The sequence below is a fragment of the Oryctolagus cuniculus genome, chromosome 12 (genome assembly GCF_051225735.1).
Source record: "Oryctolagus cuniculus isolate XC-2025 breed Fujian yellow rabbit chromosome 12, ASM5122573v1, whole genome shotgun sequence".
Lineage (NCBI taxonomy): Eukaryota > Metazoa > Chordata > Mammalia > Lagomorpha > Leporidae > Oryctolagus > Oryctolagus cuniculus.
The window spans coordinates 102,559,493-102,577,627 of NC_142878.1; the positions used below are offsets into that span (position 1 = coordinate 102,559,493).

Below are 18,135 nucleotides of genomic sequence, written 5' to 3' on the forward strand. Positions count from 1 at the left end.
GAGGGGCAACCGGGACAGAATCCGGCGCCCTGACCGGGACTAGAACCCGGTGTGCTGGCGCCGCTAGGCGGAGGGTTAGCCTATTGAGCCGGGGCGCTGGCCTCTGTGTATGTGTATTTCATGTCAGAGGTTCACACAGAGGAGTGGAGGGTTACCAGTGGCAGATGACAGTGAGGCTGCAGAGTGATGATGAGAAGGTAGGCTAGCGAGGTGGGGACAAGCACACGGGGAGTATCAGCGTCTGGGTCTGTTTTCTGTTTGGTTTAGTTATTCAGCTGTAACATCCATTGCCTCGGATAACCTCATCTTATGGTAGAAAAAATCAGAGATGAACAATGCTGATTTTAACACTGCATAGGGAAAATTATGTGTGTATGTTTATACTGTACATGCAAGTATACACACACACACCACATCGCACACACATACGTCATATCCCAATAACAATATATCCATCAGTGGCAAACCTTGGTGTTCTCCTGAAGTGAGAGTGGAGCTGACAAATGCCTGTGCCTAGTGACATCAGAGCCATCTGACATCAGAGCACAGCACACCACTCACCTGTCCATGGTGACGCAGGTGTAAACAAGCCTGCCATACTGCCAGCCCTGTGCAAACGTAGCCCCTACGACGTCGTACAGCACACAGTACGTGATAACAATCAATACTGTGGGGAGCAACTCGGACTAGACTAAGTTACTGGAATTAAGACTTATTCTATGCATCTGTTCTCCCACAATATGGCGCTGAGAAGGGAGAAACAGCTTCTACGCAGCTGCCTCCAGTTCAACCAATAAACTGTAGGACCTACTCCTGATTGGAAGAGAGCAGCGTACTCGGCGTGTGGGTAGCAGAGTTGGGATTGGTGGAAGAGGACTATAAAGGAGGAGAGAGACAACATGCACCAGGAACATCTAAGGGGAACATCTATCTGAAGGAACACCTGTGCAGCCCCCGAGAGGGCCGGCCGGCAGTGTGCCGCTCCCCCGTGGAAGTGGGGAATGTGGCAGGGGGAACCGCCCTTCCACGGAGGTGGAAGGGATGGTAGCCAACCCGGGAAGAACCAGCAGCAAACCCGGGGAGGGCCGAGCAGACGAAAGAACAGCGCAGGGTCCTGTGTCGTTCCTCCATGAAGAGGGGGAGCGACACAATACCGCTATGTTGCTGGTTCAGATACTTATTATAGAATATACCCCTTTTACTTGTAAACATAAAAGTTTACTATGAAACAATTTGTCATGTGGTGCGGGCAGCAGCATCGTATGTCACGTGTTCACCGTGTCTGCCCACTGCATCCTAGTGTTTTATGCTTGACTTAATCTCCTGTTCTTCACCATTACCCCAGGAGCAGTAGGCTCATAGAAACGCCATAGAGCCTGGCTGTGCGGCAGGCTGTGCTCTGTAGGTTAGTGTGAGTACACTCTATGCTGTTTCCACAACAGCAAAATCACCAAACAACACATGTCTCAGAATATGTCTCTCCTTAAGCAGCACATGGCTGTCTATATACATACACACGTAAGTACTTCGAACGCTTGCAGAAAATGGAACTAAAAGACAAGTTTATTTTGGTGCAAAAAAATTTTAAGTCCATGCATGCTTTTCTCGTAATATGTATTTTCCATGAAGTTTTTCAAGAACATGTGTGTGTATGTGTGTCTGTGTATGTAAAACATAGTTTTACAAGTTGCTTTCTTGAAGAAACAAAGCAAAATAAAAAAAACCATAATAATTATATGGTGAATCTGTTCTGACTACAAGGCAAAAAAACTAGAAATAAATAACAAGGAAAAATTGAAACCATACAAATAGAAATTTAAAAGCTTGTTCCCGAACAACCAAGGAAGAAATTAAGAAGGAAATTTCAAAATTTCTTGAAACAAATCAACATGGACATACAAAATACCGAAACTTATGGGATACAGCAAGAGCAGTACTAAGAAAGAAGTTTATAGTAGTCAGCGTCTATATCAAAATACAAAAAGATCCCAAATAAACATCCTAAACCTGCACTGTAAGGAACTAGAAAAACCAGAACAAACCAAACCCCCAAGTTAGTAGAAGAAAACAAATAATACAGAACAGAAATAAAGGAAGTAGACACTAAATGAGAAAATGCAGAAAATTAATGACAAAGAATTCTTTCTTCAAAAAGATAAACAAAAATGAAAAACCCTTAGCTAGAGTGAGGAAAAAGAAGATTCAAATAAATAAAATCAGATATGAAAATGAAGACACTACAACACACCACAGAAATACCAACGATTAATAAGAACAATCATATGCAAAGCTGATAGCCTAGAAGGAATGCACAAATGCCTGGAAAAACACACCTTACCAAGACTGAGTCATAGACTACCTAAACAGATCTGTAACAAGTAGCAAGAGTGAATTAGGGGCAAGCACTGTGGTGTAGCAAGTGAAGCCACCACCTGCAGTGCCGGCATCACATAAGGGCTCCAGCTGCTCCACTTCTAATCCAGCTCTCTGCCGTGGCCTGGAAGGCAGTGAAGGATGGCCCAGGTCCTTGGACCCCTGAACCCATGTGGGATACCTAGAAGAAACTCCTGGCTTCTGGCTCCAGATCAGCACGGCTTCAGCTGCTGTGGCCATTTGGGGAGTGAACCAGCAGATGGAAGACCTCTCTCTCTCTGCTTCTGCCTCTCTGTAACTCTACCTTTCAAATAAAATAAATAAATCTTTTTTAAAAAAAAAAAAAGAATGAAGCAGTAAAAAGTCTCCCATCAAAGAAAAGCCCAAGTTCAAATGGCTGCACTGTAAATCCTACCAAACATTTGAAACAGAACTTATAGCACATCTTCAAGTGTTAAAAAAAAAAAAATAGAAGAGGAAGGAATTCTCTCAAACCCTGATACCAAACCAGAGGACACAACAACAACAAAAGAAAGCTACAGGCAATATCTTTGATGAAGACGGAGGAAAGTTCCCTAACAAAATGCAGGAGACCAAATCCAAGAGCATAGGATTAAGGATGATTCATGGCAGGGATGTAAGAATGGTTAATATATGCAAACAATGGACATGCTACATGGCATCAACAGAATGAGGGATAAAAACCATGTGATCATCTCAATGGTGTCAGAAAAGGCATTTGATAAAATTAAAAATCTCTTCATAATAAAAGCTCTGAACATATTAGACATAGAAAAGAATTGCTGCAATATAGTAAAGTTCATATATAACAAATTAATAGTTAATGTCATATTGAAAGGAAAAGCTGACAGTCTTCTCTCTAATCTGGAAAAAAAACCAAGAATGTACACTTTCACCATTTTTAGTCAACATGGTACTAGAAATCCTACCCAGAGCAATTAGGCAAGAGAAAGAAGTAAACGGCATGCAAATTGTCAAGGAAGAAGTCCAATTGTCATTGTTTTCAGATTACATGATCTAATATGTAGCAAACTCAAAAGACCACCAAAAAACTGTTAAAGCTAATACATTCAACAAAGTTACAAGACACAAAATCACCATTCAAAAATCAGTAGCATTGCTATACACCAAATGACCTGAAAAAGATATCAAGAGAGCAATGTCATTTTCTATAGTTACAAGAAATAAAACTGAAAAGCCTAGGAGTGAATTTAGCCAAAGACAAGATGTATCTCTATAAGGAAAATTATAAAGCATAGATGAAAGACATTGAAGAAAAAAATAAATGGAAAGGCATCCCATGTTCATGGAATGGAAGACTCATTACTGTTAGTTAAAATGTCCATATTGGCCAAAAAAAAAAAAAAAAAAAAAAAACTACAGATTCAGTGTAGTTCCTACCAAAATACCTGTAACATTCTTTCATAACTATAATCTTAAAGTTTATATGGAGCCATAAAAAAATCCCTGATAATCAAAGCAATCTTGACCAAAAAAGAACAAAGCAGGAGGCATTACAATACCTAACTTCAAAGTATCTTACAAAGATACAGTAGTTAAAACCACATGATATTGGCATAGTAACAGACATATGGACCAACAAAAGAACAGAGAGCCGACTGATTTTCAATAGAGGTGCTAAGAACATGCACTGAAGAAAGGGCAGTGTTTTTAATAAGTGGCTCTGGGAAAGGTGGATATGCACACGCAGAAGATGCAATGAAAACCCCTTTCTCTCACTGTCTATAAAATGCAACTCGATATGGAATAAAGACTTAAATATCAGAACTAAAACTATGCATCTACTAGAAGAAAACATGGGGGAAACACTTCAGGACATTGGGATGGGCAAGAATTTTTAGGCTCAGACTCCAAAAGCACAGGAAACAAAAGTAAAACTAGATAAATGGACTTTTATCAAACTAATAAGCATCTACAACACACAGGAAAAAATCAACAAAGTGAAGAGGTTTGCAAGTTATACATTTCTTTTTTTAAAAAAAAAATTTATTTATTTGACAGAGTTACAGACAGAGAGAGAAAGAGAGAGAGAGAAAGAGAGAGAGAGATATAAAGGTCTTCCTTCCATTGGTTCACTCCCCAAATGGCCGCAATGGACAGAGCTACGCCGATCCGAAGCTAAGAGCCAGGTGCTTCCTCCTGGTCTCCCAGGCGGGTGCAGGGGCCCAAGCACTTGGACCATCCTCCACTGCCCTCCCGGGCCATAGCAGAGAGCTGGACTGCAGAGAGCTGGACTAGAAGAGGAGCAACCAGGACTAGAACCTGGCGCCCATATGGGATGTTGGCACCACAGGCTGAGGATTAACCTAGTGCGCCACAGCACCGACCCCTGCAAGTTATACATTTCACGAGGAGTTAATAACTTGAATACATAGGAACTTACAAAATTCACTAGCAGAACAAAAATAAGGTGACAAATAATCTAATAAAAATGAGCCGTGGATCAAATAGACATTTTTTCAGAATAAATACATAAATAAATGGCTTGCAGGTGCATGAAAGAATACTCAACATTACTAAATACCAGGAAAATGCAAATTAAAAGCATGAGATACCACTTCACTCCAGTTACACTGGCAACTAACAAAAACACAAAAAGATAACAGGTGTTGGCAAGTATGTGGAGAAACAGGAGCTCTTGCATACTGTTAACTGGAATATAAATAATACAACCATGTGCAAAACAGTATGGAGGTTCCTCGGAACATTAAAAATAGAACTTCCACATGATCTAGCCATGCTACTATTGGGCATATATCAAAAGGAGATGAAATCAATTTGCCCAAGAGACTTCTGCACTACCGTGTTTATTAAGAAATTAAAAGAAATTAAGAAATTAAAACCACCTAAGTGTCCACACACCAATGAATGCATAAAGGAAGTGTGGTCCCCATGTTCAGTGGAATGACCATAAAAGAGGATAAAATACTGTCATTTGTGGCAACATAGCTGGAACTGGAAGTCACTAGGTAAAATGAAATAACCCAGGCACACAAAGACAAGTATCACCTTGTCTCACTTATATGTGAGAGCATAAAAAAATAAAAATCGGTCTCATAGAAGTTGAAAGCAGAATGGTGGTTACCAGAGGTTGAGAAGGGAGAGGAGGGGGTGAGGAAATGTTGCGATAGGAGAAAGATGCCCTGGCATTCTGCTGCACAGTAGGGTGACTACAGACAATAGTCACACACTGTGTATTTGAGAGGATTGAGTGTTTTCAAAATAAAGAGATGAAAAGTGAGGAGATAGATATGTTGACTCAGGTTTTAACACTATACAATGTATCCACGTATCAAAACATCATATGATACCCCATAAATATTTACCTTTAGGTGTCAGCTAAGAATTTAAAAATTAATGATAAATAAACACAATATTTATTGGGCAGTTACTATGTGCAGTTCCTTGCATGCATTATCTCATTAGTCCTCCAACAGCACAGTGAACAGATATTCTTCCCATTTAGAGATGAAGAGTCCAAGTTGAAGAAGGTCTGAGACTTGCCCAGCCTCTAGTGCTGCCAGGTGGACCCTCCAGCCTGCTAGCCCACAGTCTGATTCCTGAGCCCATACTTAGTGCCTCTGTATATTAATTCCTGAAAAACATACACATTTCCCCCCCCCCCCCGGGGATTCTCTGAGGCCATATTTTCAAACTCTTGAGATTGCAAAAGCTTGAGAATTTTGAGATTTAAAGCCTCCTAGAATCCAGGGATGCCTGTGGCATATGGTGTACTGTCATGCTTCGAGCAAGCTGCTTATCTATTTGATTTTTATGCAGTGTGGATGGCTGCATAGCAATGTAGCCAGACTATAAACTGCCTTAGAGGAAAGTGAAATCAGATTCAAGCTGGCAGCTTCCTCTAATCCAATAACAGAATAGCATGTAGGAACACATCATGATTATTAGGGCACTGATGTGGTATGGGATGATATACTTTATTATGGCATGTAGTGATGATTAAGGTAAAAGCATAAGTTTTAGGATGCAAAAAAAAAAATAGAAAAAAGACAGTACTATTTCTCCTTTACCCCACCCTACTCCTGAGCCTGCCAAATATGTAGGTCATGGAAGCAGATGAGAGACAAGAATGCGTACTCCCTGCACAGCCAAGTTATCCTGAGCCGGCTCTTCCACTTCAGCTGTAGCCTGGCCTCAGGCCATCAGCTTTGCTTGATGGATGGCTCGTGCTTGCAGAAGGTTGGCTTCTGCCTCCACGCTCTTCCTCTCTCTCCTGTAGCATCCTCTTCTCCCCACCACCGTATCAAGGCCACGTGATGAGCTTGGCGTGCTCCTGACTCACGCTATCTCTGCACCATTTGGACCTTTGTCTTTGTACACTCAGCATGTACAATGCCCTTAGCCAACCTTCCATGGCAGGTTGTGGAAATCTACTGAACACTGTCTACCTTTCTCCAAGACACACTTCCACCAGGTCAGTTCTTCCTTTCTGACACTGGCCGACATTCAGGACGGCCAGCTGCCTTTCTAACAACTGAAACCCCAGTTTCCCTACCCCTTCTAATCCACTGACCCCCATCGCATTGGCATGGTGATGCCTCCAATTTGCACATTACTGGGTACCCAAAACTAGCTTCCTGCTCTTCTGTGCTTCCCTGCATCTCACAGTGACTGACCCCTGCTTCTCCCATACCTCCCCTTTGTCCCCAAACCTTCTGCACTTGCTCTAGAATCCACTCCTCTCACCTGGCATTCTCTAGCACTGACTTTACCAACTCTATTGCAAGGTCTTGCCCTTCCCTAACCTCCCACCATGATCCCCTGTTTGTCTTCAACCTAGGGATGGCTTTTCAAGTGACTTTTTTTTTTTTTTTTTTTTTTTTTGCTTTGCTCTTCCATGGTCCCTAGCCTGAGCTACTTGAATTTACTAAAGGGAATATCACCATACTGATCAGACATATTTGATATTTAGGCTCTCTAAATATAGCTGGGCTATAGTGATTTCTTTGTACCCATTGTGAACATGTCTTCTCTCCCACTAGGAATATCAGCAGTATAATAGTGCAGCACCCATCTGTTTTCCTCTCCCCTTCACTTCAGATCTGCTCCTTCTCTCTCCAGATTGGAAATGCGCAGTCTTTCTCCATTGTGGAAGGCAGTCTGAAGATAAGAAATACCAAACCCAGTGGTTCCATGACCTTTATTTCCTTCCAAGGCTCCGCTTCTAGAAAATGTTCCCTTCATGGGTGCCTTTGGGTTTGAGTAAAACCTGTGCACTTTGGAGGGATGAATCTTTCCTTGCTCTTTATTCTAACCATTGTGCAATGGGGCCAAGGTGTGTGGGGAAGATAGCTTGTGCTCCCTCTAGAGGCCAGAGGTGCACCATATAGTCTGATTACTGGCTCTGCCTGCTTCTCCAGGAACATCCCCTGCACAGCCACACCGCAAGTTCGTGCGCAGGCTCAAGTTCAAACTTGTGCCATGGCTGGTGACTTACATTCTTCCTGTTCTTGAAGGGTCAACCCAAGCTCTACCTTCCCCGCTAGGCTTGCTCAGTGGCGCTTAATGTGTGAAAGGTCCCGTGACACTATGTGGTTCTGCCAGGACCTCATCATGTGGCATTGCACAAGTTACTTGCTCTGCCTCAGCTTCTTTGTCTGCGACACAGAAATTGTTCTGATAATCGTGGGTTATTAGAAACGATGACAGGTGCATACTGACAGCCCAAAATTACTAGTTATCTTTCATGTCATCACCACCTCTCTCTAATTCCTATTATAACTTCAGGATAGGAAAATAGGTAGTAGGGTAGCCTGTGTTATATCTTCTGGCTCATTAGGGTATCAGCTTTTGTGGGGTGAGTGCACAGTATCTCTGGGTGTTTTTGTTTCTTAATGTACATAGACCCCAAAGTGTTCATCATAATGAAGTGTCCCCGTCCCTTGCTTTTCAAGTATCTCAGATGGGGATGATCCTCACATCACCGTTAGAAATCTACCTGTCTTTGGTGTTCGATCAGGCAACTGAAATACAGTTTTTAGATTTCTTTGTTGTATGTTTTAGTTATTTTATTCTGTAATATATAATTTTTAATTAACACATATAAATCATATATATTTATAGGGTACCAATTTTAGATATTTTTAAAGCATGGCTCTTGGTTTTTAAGATCCTTGAGTTTTGTTGGAGAATTCTGATTTTTCCCCATAGCAAAAAGATCAGGTTTGTCGAGGGAGGGGAGGCACCAGGCTTGCACTTAGGTGATTGAAAAGTCAGGAACAACACGACACAGCTCCCTCCCAGTGTTAGCACAACCCATCCAGCCATGCACAGGCTCACTCATCCCTTGGGCTTGTCACCATCTGCAGAATCTGAGAGCATGGGTGTCACCTTTCTTTTACTCACTCAGAAAGCAGGTGGATAAAGGACAGGAATAACCCCAGAAAGGGAGAAATCTCTAACAGACTTCTGAAAGATAAGTGTCCATTCTTCAGGTCCACACAGAGGAGGAGACACAGTAATTGGGAGGAGAGCAGTGTGGACAAAAGTAGGGGGAGTCAAATGGAGTAGTATGAGGGGACTTGAAGCCATTGCAGAGGATTGGAATGTAGGTTCAAGATGGGTTTTAACAAAACAGAAAGGTGGGCTGGGTAGGGAGGAGTTGGGAGAGGGGGCATTTGGAACACTGGTTAAGATGCCATTTGAGAGATTCACATCCATGTCTGCACGCCTGGTTCAAGTCCTGGCTCCACCTCTCATTCGAGCTTCCTGCTAATGCACACCTTGGAAGGCAGTAGTGGGCTCAAGTATTTGAGTCCTTGCCACGCATGTGAATGACATGGACTGAGCTCTGGGCACTTGACTTTGGCCTGGCCCAGCCCCAGCTATTGATGGCATTTGGGAAGTGAGCCAGCAGATGGAGAATCTCTCTTTCTCTCTCTCTCTCTCTCTCTCTCTCTCCCTCAAATAAAATGAAAATAAATAAATAGAAATCAAAAGAAAAATAGAAAGCTAGGGAGGACCTCAAATCCCATGCTAAACTTAATATTTTATGCAAGAAGAAAATGCCATGGTCAGATTTGATTTTAGTTCATTTCCTCTGACAACTGTGCAGACACGTTGATAACTGTAAAGCTGCAGGCAGAGAGTCAAGATTGGGGAACGTGGAAATACCCAGGTGAGAGCAGAGGCAAGGGGGAGGAAATCTCAGGGGTAGATGTGAGCTTTAGCTGGTGCCTGATGCCGGGCTAGAGTGAGGGACATAAGGACAGGAACAGGGACAGGTTTGGGAATATTTAGCAACCAGCTTTTGGGGTGACATGAGCTAGGGGACAGGTAGACACCATTTGTTGTCTTTGTCAGTTCCTGTGGTGTAAACTCTCCCACTGGGGCCAGTGGCCACCTGCCAGCGTGACATTTTTTGAGGGCCAAATTTGGAATAGATATCAGTGGTCTCATTGGCTTGAGAGTCAGGACAGGTAGGGCCAGCATGTGGGTACCACTGAACAGGGACCTCCATGCTTCTTTGGTTCCTGGCTTGTGGAAGTACTAGGGGATATAGGAAGTGGAGGATAATTAGGGTAAGGGCAGATAATGTGTAAAGATTCTAACATTTTAGTCTTGAGGGACCAGGAAGAGATTTGTAGTAAACAGTGGACAATTTGGGCTGGAGTTCCAGAGATAAATCTTGTATGCCTTGAGTTGAGAGTTAAAACTGCAAGATCATCCAAAGAAAACTATAGACAAGAACGATATCTTGGCCAAGCCAGCAACCCAGGAGTAGAATGAGCTGGTAGGGAACTAGCAATAGACAGTGGTCAGAAAGAACCAGAAAAGAGGGTTTTAAAAACATTAGGGAAGAGAGACTTCTTCATGAAGTGTGTGGTTAGTGGTGCTGATTGTCAGAATGTCAAATAAGAATGAAGTAAGAATTCCAAAAGAAAGGGATGCATTAGTTATGGGGGAATGGGGGCATTGGTGGCCATTCTCAGAGAATTATTAGTGGGGTGCTTGGAGCAAGAGCCAAACTACATTTGGCTGAAAAGTGCAATTGTAAGTGGGAGCCACTCACTATTCATGCTGGCCTGGAATTTACTGGAGCCATCAATCATGGCTCATTTAGCAAGTCCCACCCACAGCATCCCTTGCAGCCTTCTCCCAGCTGCCTGTGTCCCTATCCTCCAAGAAGTCCAAAAAGCAAGTAGAAGAATTGCCCGGTTCTTGATACAGCTTCAGTAGAGCTTGTTGGATCTTCACTCCAGATGGAAAGAAAGTGACCAATTGAGGGCTGGATTCTGATGGGGGTCCAGGTTCCAGCAGGGTAATAGGAAGGCTTAGAGGCTGGTTCACAGCCAAAGCCCGTTAGGGAGTGGCAAGGGTTCAAATGCTGGCGAGCCCAAGTGTGGCAGAATCCTGTCATGGCAGGATGTGATGGAGAGAGCAGGACACCAGCACACGGGGAGCTGGCACAATGGCTGCAGACAATCCCAGGCATCTAGCGCCGGCCTCTGCTGGGTATGGCGGCCTGGCACTGAGACCCAAAAGGAGGGTGTGGAGAAAGATACGTCCATTTTTCTAGAAGAGTCAATCATGGCCAGAACAAAGAGTAGGGCAGCCGGAGGGGATGAGGGGCTTGGGCAGCCCAGAATGAATGATGGAGTCAGTACCTGTCCCCCCTGTGCAGGCTTGGCCAGTGCTGCCATTCTGGGGCACTGACAGACACAGGAAGAAACAGTCACCCCAAGACCAGACCAGTTTCTTGCCCAAAAGCTGTGTCTGGTGACACCACATTCTGGGTGCTGCTGGAAAGAGACTCACAGGGGTCTCAAGAGAGGAACTGCCCAAGCAGTAGAGCTTGGCAGCCCGTGAGTTTCTGTCTCTGGCCGGAATCCCAGTGCACTCCCCAGGTACGTGTGTTGCCTGAACTGCTCTGCACCCCAGTGTGAGCAATTGCCACAGCAGGACAGCAAGAGAAGCCAGCTTGGGCCACAGGGCCTGCCTTCCACTGAATGGGCCTGCGGTCAGAGGGAGTAGCTCACCCAGCCACTCGGGCAGGCTTTTCAACAAGGCCAAGCCCAGTGCTCCATCCGCAAGCTCCATAGCCTGCCTTGGAAGGGGTCAGGTCCCAAGCTCAGCTGAGAGCCATCAGGCTACCAACGGACCTGAAGGTAAGTGGAGTCCCTTTCCACCATGGGTCCAGGGCATCACGCCAGCCGCGGATCATCCCCAGCTGAGCCGTGCAGCCGGATGGCTCCCCATGAAGGCTTTCGCACTATCAGAGGGAGAACAGCAATGTTCACCGCTGGACCCCGTAGCAACCTCTGCGGCCCTGAAATGAGCTCTCCACACGTCTCTCGGATGCACGAATCCAAAAGTCCGACTTTGACCCAATTTCCATTCTGTTAAGAGTGGATTTCAAAGCTATCCACACACACATCCCTCTTGTCTAGAGACCAATAACTAAACAGGGTTTTTAAATGGATCTTTTGAAATAATAATAATAATAAATATGTATAGAGATACATATGTGTACATGTGTGTATGTATTCTATATGCATACCCTACCGTGTTATAATAGGCCACTTAGGGGTGTTTGTGAAATGCAACTAGATTAGTAAAATGAGAAGCAGGTAAGTAATAAAAAGCAAACAAACCAATGACCCAACAAGGCTAATATGGGAGTAGGCCTTGACTTTTATGATCTTGTTTCTTGTGGGCACAAATCTGGCTCTAAACTTGCTAACATAACCATCCTCTTAGAAAAGGCAATATGTCCAAAACACAGTCCAGTGTGCATTAGACAGGAAATGAACTGAATGCTCACTGTAAACTTCAAATAGTTCATGCAAAAATGGAATTGAAAGCTTGAGTGGTTTTTTGGTGCAAAAAAAATTTCTTAATCCAGGTATAGTTTTGTTCATAATATAACATTTTCCATGGATTATGAAAAGAAAGGTTTTGCACTGAAAGAAACTCATGGCTTGGAGTCCCCTGTCCGTAAACTGTTAGCAGTACCTGCACATATTGATTCCTGATGTGAAGACCAGAAAGAAACGCTGCACAAACTTCTTACAGTGCAGGCTCTGAAGTCACTGGTGGGGTTCTTGGGGTCTCACAAACAGCACAGGGCTGTGCCTCACTTTCCCTTCCCTTCCCCCTCGGTGGGCTGCATCCCATTAAATTGTCTTTCGGTCAAAGACTTTGGGTGCCTTTCTCTGCTTCTTGCATTTCATGCAGTAGGGCACCCTAGGGCAGTGGTCCTTGGGTTGGGCTATATATTTCCATCACCTGGTGCTATGCTTTGAATAGAGTTTCTCCTCATCAGAACTCGCGGTGGGGGCTGATCCGCAAAGCAACAATGTTGCGAGGTCTTGGGGCCTGAAGCAGAATTGATGCTTTTCTCATGGGAGTGAGTTCTCACTCCCGGGGTGTTGGATTGGTTGCCACAAGAATTGGTTTCTGGGACACGAGCCTGGCACCTCACCCCGCTCTCTCCCACACACCCCTGCATCTCTTCCACTTTTCCACCGGGAGTTCAACCTCCACGAAGCCCTTACCAGAAGCCGAGCAGCTATTGGTACCAGCTTTGGAACTTCCTTGCCTCCAAAACCTTAGGCCAGAATAAATCTCTTCTTCTTCTAAACCACCCAGTTTGAGTGTTTTATACGGTGATAGAGCAAGACACCGAGGGAGCATTTATAGACTGTGCTGCCCAGGCTGAAGCCCATCCGTCAGGATTTCTGAGGATGCGATCCAGGCCATTGAGGTTATGAAGTAATAACAGGTGATTGGAACGTGCTGCGAAGGTTGAGAGCCCCTTCTGTAAGTTTCTGTGCTCAGTGTTGATATCCAGCTTCTACCCGGCAGTATGCCTTTACTGGTTGTTGAAATAAAGCGTCTGCCCGACCCTCGCCCTGTTTCTGATCTGTGCAGGCCACTCTGCCTGCAACCTCTGACCTCACCGTAATCTGACCACAGTGGGCATAACACTTCCTGCCAAAGGGGCCTCCAAGACCTTGTCCAGTGCTACAGCCAGCACCTGCTGTGGTTGACCCAGCCCCTGCCGTACAGATTAAGGATGTTTAAAACCACATCTGTTGGCCGGCTCTGTGGCTCAATAGGCTAATCCTCTGCCTTGCGGCACCGGCACACCGGGTTCTAGTCCTGGTCAGGGCGCCAGATTCTGTCCCGGTTGCCCCCCTTCCAGGCCAGCTCTCTGCTGTGGCCCGGGAAGGCAGTGGAGTGCTTGGGCCCTGCACCCCGTGGGAGACCAGGAGAAGTACCTGGCTCCTGCCATTGGATCAGCGCACGCCAGCCACAGCGACCATTGGAGGGTAAACCAACAGCAAAGGAAGACCTTTCTCTCTCTCTCTCTCTCACTGTCCACTCTGCCTGTCAAAAAAAAAAAAAAAAAAAAACGCACATCTGCCTATAGGAATGGGCGGATTATACATTGGCCAGGAAATTCTCCATTCCCTATATTTCATCATACAGTGAACCTGATACTGCCCCACTTCAAGGCTTTGTAAAATACTGTGCGTATCATTTGCTGCTCAAGTACTAGTTTAGTTTTGAAGGCTAACTTGGTCTGTGGTTGCATAATGTTGTGCATGTTTTAATTCTCAAATGTTTTTAAAAAGATTTATTTCATTTATTTGAAAGAGTTACAGAGAGAGAGAGAGAGAGAGAGAGAGAGAGAGAGAGAGGGAGCTTCCATCCTCTGGTTCATTCCCCAAATGGCTGTAACAGCCAGAGCTGAGCTGATCCGAAGCCAGAATCCAGGAGCTTCTTCCGGGTCTCCCACGCGGTACAGGGGCCCAAGGACTTGGGCCATCTTCCACTGCTTTCCTAGGCCATAGCAGAGAGCTGGACCGGAAGTGGAGCAGCTGGGACTCGAACCAGTGCCTATATGGGATGCCAGCACTGCAGGCTGCAGCTTTACCCGCTGCGCCATAGCACCGGCCCCTCAACTGTTTTAAAAGAGTAGAACAGATCCATTTGTTGGCTTGTGTTCACCTTGGAAGGGGACCATCACCGCGTTTTTCTTCTTAGGATGTCTGTTTGAATTTGCTTTTCTTTCTTCTCTCCCCTGCAGAAATAAAAGCAGAGATGAAGACAAAACTCGCTGAGCAGCGCCCCCAGATCCTCGGCGTCCAGAGAGTGTACATTCAGACGAGGGAAGAGAAGCGAATTAACCTGACGGTCGGAAGCAGGGCCTACCTGCTCCCCAACACGTCCGTGATAATTAAATGCCCGGTGCGGCGGTTCCAGAAGTCTCTGATCCGGTGGGAGAAGGACGGCCGCTGTCTGCGGAACTCCAAACGGCACGGCATCAGCAAGTCAGGCTCACTGAAAATCCACAGCCTTGCAGCCCCCGACATCGGCGTGTACCGGTGCCTGGCAGGCTCGGCCCAGGAAACAGTGGTTCTCAAGCTCATCGGGACGGACAACCGGCTCATCGCACACCCAGCCCTCAGAGAGCGCGTGAAAGACTTTCCTGGCGTGGACCGCCACGAAGCCAATGGCGTGGGAGCCACGTGGCATAAGATGTGGCAAAAGTGGAGTAACAAAAACGAGCTTTCTCTGCCTGACGGCCACATTCAGAAGCAGCCTTTCTTGAGAGCCCTGTTGGGCCACTGTGGCGACTCTGCAGGCGACGCCGATGCCTGGGAATTTAAGCACAAGCAGTTTGAAGCAGCTGTTAAACAGGGTGCCTATAGCATGGACACAGCGCAGTTTGATGAGCTGATAAGAAACATGAGCCAGCTGCTGGAGACCAGGGAGGTCAGTGATGACCTCGCGTCGCAGGTCATCTATCAGATCGTGGCTGAGTTCGCTAAGGGCCAGCAGACACACGCGCCGTGGGGGGGCATCCAGGAAGAGATGCCTCCTGTGGCGCAGCTCAGGGGGGAGACGGGGAGTGTGCCCCAAAATTTGAACCTGAAAAACTCAGGCAAGCTGACGTTTAAGCCGAAAGACCCTGCTCCTGCAAGGCGAAACCACCCCACCTCAATTTCATTCAATAAAACGATCAATGCGAGAATTGGGAATACCGTGTACATTACACAGAAAACAGAGTTAATCAACATACTGTGTGATCTCACTAGTGCCAGTGAGGCCACATACACGTGGACCAAGGATGGAGCGCTGTTACAGCCCTCAGCAAAGTAAGTAAAATCAGCGTCCGTTCCTCATTTCCCTCGCCCCTTCTTAATGGTTATTCCAGTTTTCTGAAACAGATTTTCAAAGTCTTTCTTCCAAGAGTATATTTCAACAGGGTTCTTTAGGGAAAATGAAAAAAAAAAAAAAAGTTGGGATGTGTTTTTCACATATGCACTGGAATTTTTTAAATTAAGCCACTTTTTACCCAATCACTACCAAATAGGTTTGATACAGGATTGGACACAGTAAGAAAGGATTTAAGTGGGTATAGGTTCCCCCTCTGTTCAGCAATTACTGTTTGCAAATAAAACCAACATAAGGCCGCAACAAAGTAAGTATGTTGGTAACAATCCTACATTATGTTGGGACTGCAACATCAGAATTTACAGCGTGTCTAAGAGCTGTGGAATCCCACTGGAGCAAGTGTTAGCCCCACGAAGGTGGCCAGGCAAGGGCTTGCAGCTTTCTGGTGAGCTCACTGGAAACCAGCATCCCATTACGTCATGACCAGTCAGGACCAGGGGCCGTGTCTCCTGAACACCATCAGCGACACTGAATATCAGGCAGTAGCCTCGAAAGGCTGGGAAGCCCAAGCAATTTCCTGTTATCCTGCAGCTTTGAATGTTAATCTAAAAATAAGGTGACAAGCATCAGAGTTTATTGAGGTGTTCAAAACAATATTCAGTCTTATTTTATTGTGATCTCTGTCAGTGCAAAAAATACCACGTTTCATTCATTTTACGTAAGACAGGAGAGGATAACAGACGTTAATGCACATCTGCGTTCTTTACCGTCTTCACATCTTGCTGTTGGCACTCAAGGGACTGTGGACTTGGTGCTTTCTTCTCCTTTGCATGTAGGAGCTCAAGCTGCACCTTCTATACCTCCAGGGACGGTGAAGAGCCGCAGGCGGAACAGCAGACGTGAAAGTACTCTGCAGTCCATGATACACGTTTTTATTTTAAAAGATTTATTTTATTTATTTGAAAGAATTACAGAGAGAGAGAGAGTGGTCTTCCGTCTGCTGCTTCACTCCCCAAATGGGTGCCAATAGTCAGAGCTGAGCCGATCTGAAGCCAGGAGCCAGGAGCTTCTTCGGGGTCTCCCATGTGGATATAGGGGCCCAGGGACTTGGGCCATCTTCTGCAGCTTTCCCAGGTGCATTAGTAGGGAGCTGGGTCGGAAGTGGAGCAGCCAGGACTGCAGCCGGCACCCTATGGGATGCCTGGACTGCAGGCCGGCTTTAAGCCGCTGCAACACAGTGCCAGGCCCACAAGTTTTATTTTTAACACATTCTTTGTGCATTGAACATAATATTTCTTCTGGGAAGCACCAGAAGAAGTCTAGGTACAATTCACTTTTTGAGATAATGAATTATTAGGCTATGTTTTAAAATAAAAAGGTAGGAAAAAATCCAATTGTTGGAAAATGAAAATGAAATTTAAATGAAATTTTAGCAGTGGAATAAGCTTCAAAGCTTTTGGCTCTCAAACTTGTTGTTCGTAAGGCCCCTTTTAAGCTTAAAAACAATTTAAGGACCCCCAAGATCTTTGGAGAATAGCGTTGTATCTATTGCTATTCACCCTATCAGAAATTAAAACCGACAAACATTTAAAATATCTCTACTAATGCATTTAGAAAAAGCAATAAGCCCATCATATGTTCATGTAAATAACACCTCTTAAAAAACAATATACCGCACCCCAAATCATGGATAGCCACAGAATTACTTTCTATCTTTGCAAATCTAATGTCTGCCTTAGTAAATGACAACTAGGTTCTTATACATGCTTGTGCATTTGTTGTGATATTTTGTTCTAGTTGAAGTATTTGGAGGAAAAAATATCACATACAGATAGGTAAGTTGGAACAAGAAGGGATATTTTAATATTCTTTATAGATTATTGTGAATATTCTTTTTTTAACCCTACATCCAAACCAGCCAAATGACTTTCTCAAAGTTTTCTTGAAATATGGGATTTGAATCTATATTAAACCATATTAGCAAAATGTTGGAAATTAATTCAACGAAGTGTACTGGTTTATCTTGCTTGTTGAATGGACTTTTTTTTCCTATGAAAGAGTTTGTAGCATCATGCCTTGGTCACTCAGAAAATACTGGCTCACTGGGTCATACAGATCTTCCAGATACGGATGCATTTCATTGTACAATAGAAAAAAATGCACATGCAAGAGTGCTTCAAAAAGGTTCAGAGAAAAATAAAAGTAAAAGATAAATGTATTTTGGTGGAAAAATATTTTTTGAATTATCTATGTATATCACTGAACACTCAAGTCTGAATCATAGTATGAACATTTTTGTCACCATTGCTCTGTGATTTCTTCAAGTGGAAATCATATTCCATGAGAAAAGCCGCAGGTTAACTAGCAAGTCCAACAGGGCACCAGTGTGTCTCAGAATATGGCAGAATTACTCTGGGTGTACTTCCTGGTTTGTCCTACAGAACATTAAGAACGGGGGTCGAGGTTTAGTAACTGTGACCGCTTCCATAGGACATTCTTATGTGAAACCAGCATTTTTGTTCTTCTGCAAGTGTGTGGTAGCCCAGCATCCAGTGACTAGGGTACACGTTGACA

At 44.6% G+C, this 18,135-nt stretch overlaps 1 protein-coding gene across 3 annotated transcripts in view; it reads left to right on the plus strand.

The window, feature by feature from the left end:
• ADAMTSL3 (ADAMTS like 3) overlaps positions 1 to 18,135 on the plus strand; it is a 410,995-nt gene that overhangs the window by 318,463 nt on the left and 74,397 nt on the right. For 2 of the 3 annotated variants that reach the window (XR_016217636.1, XM_008275279.5), the window contains exon 21: positions 14,471 to 15,542. Coding sequence is in view for 2 of the 3 variants with exons in the window: in XM_008275279.5 (XP_008273501.3) it covers positions 14,471 to 15,542 (1,072 nt within the window). In the remaining variant the exon portion in view is untranslated. Of the gene's footprint in view, positions 1 to 11,575; positions 11,898 to 14,470; positions 15,543 to 18,135 lie in introns of those variants that run through there. The other variant, XM_089309514.1, reaches the window with a different exon arrangement.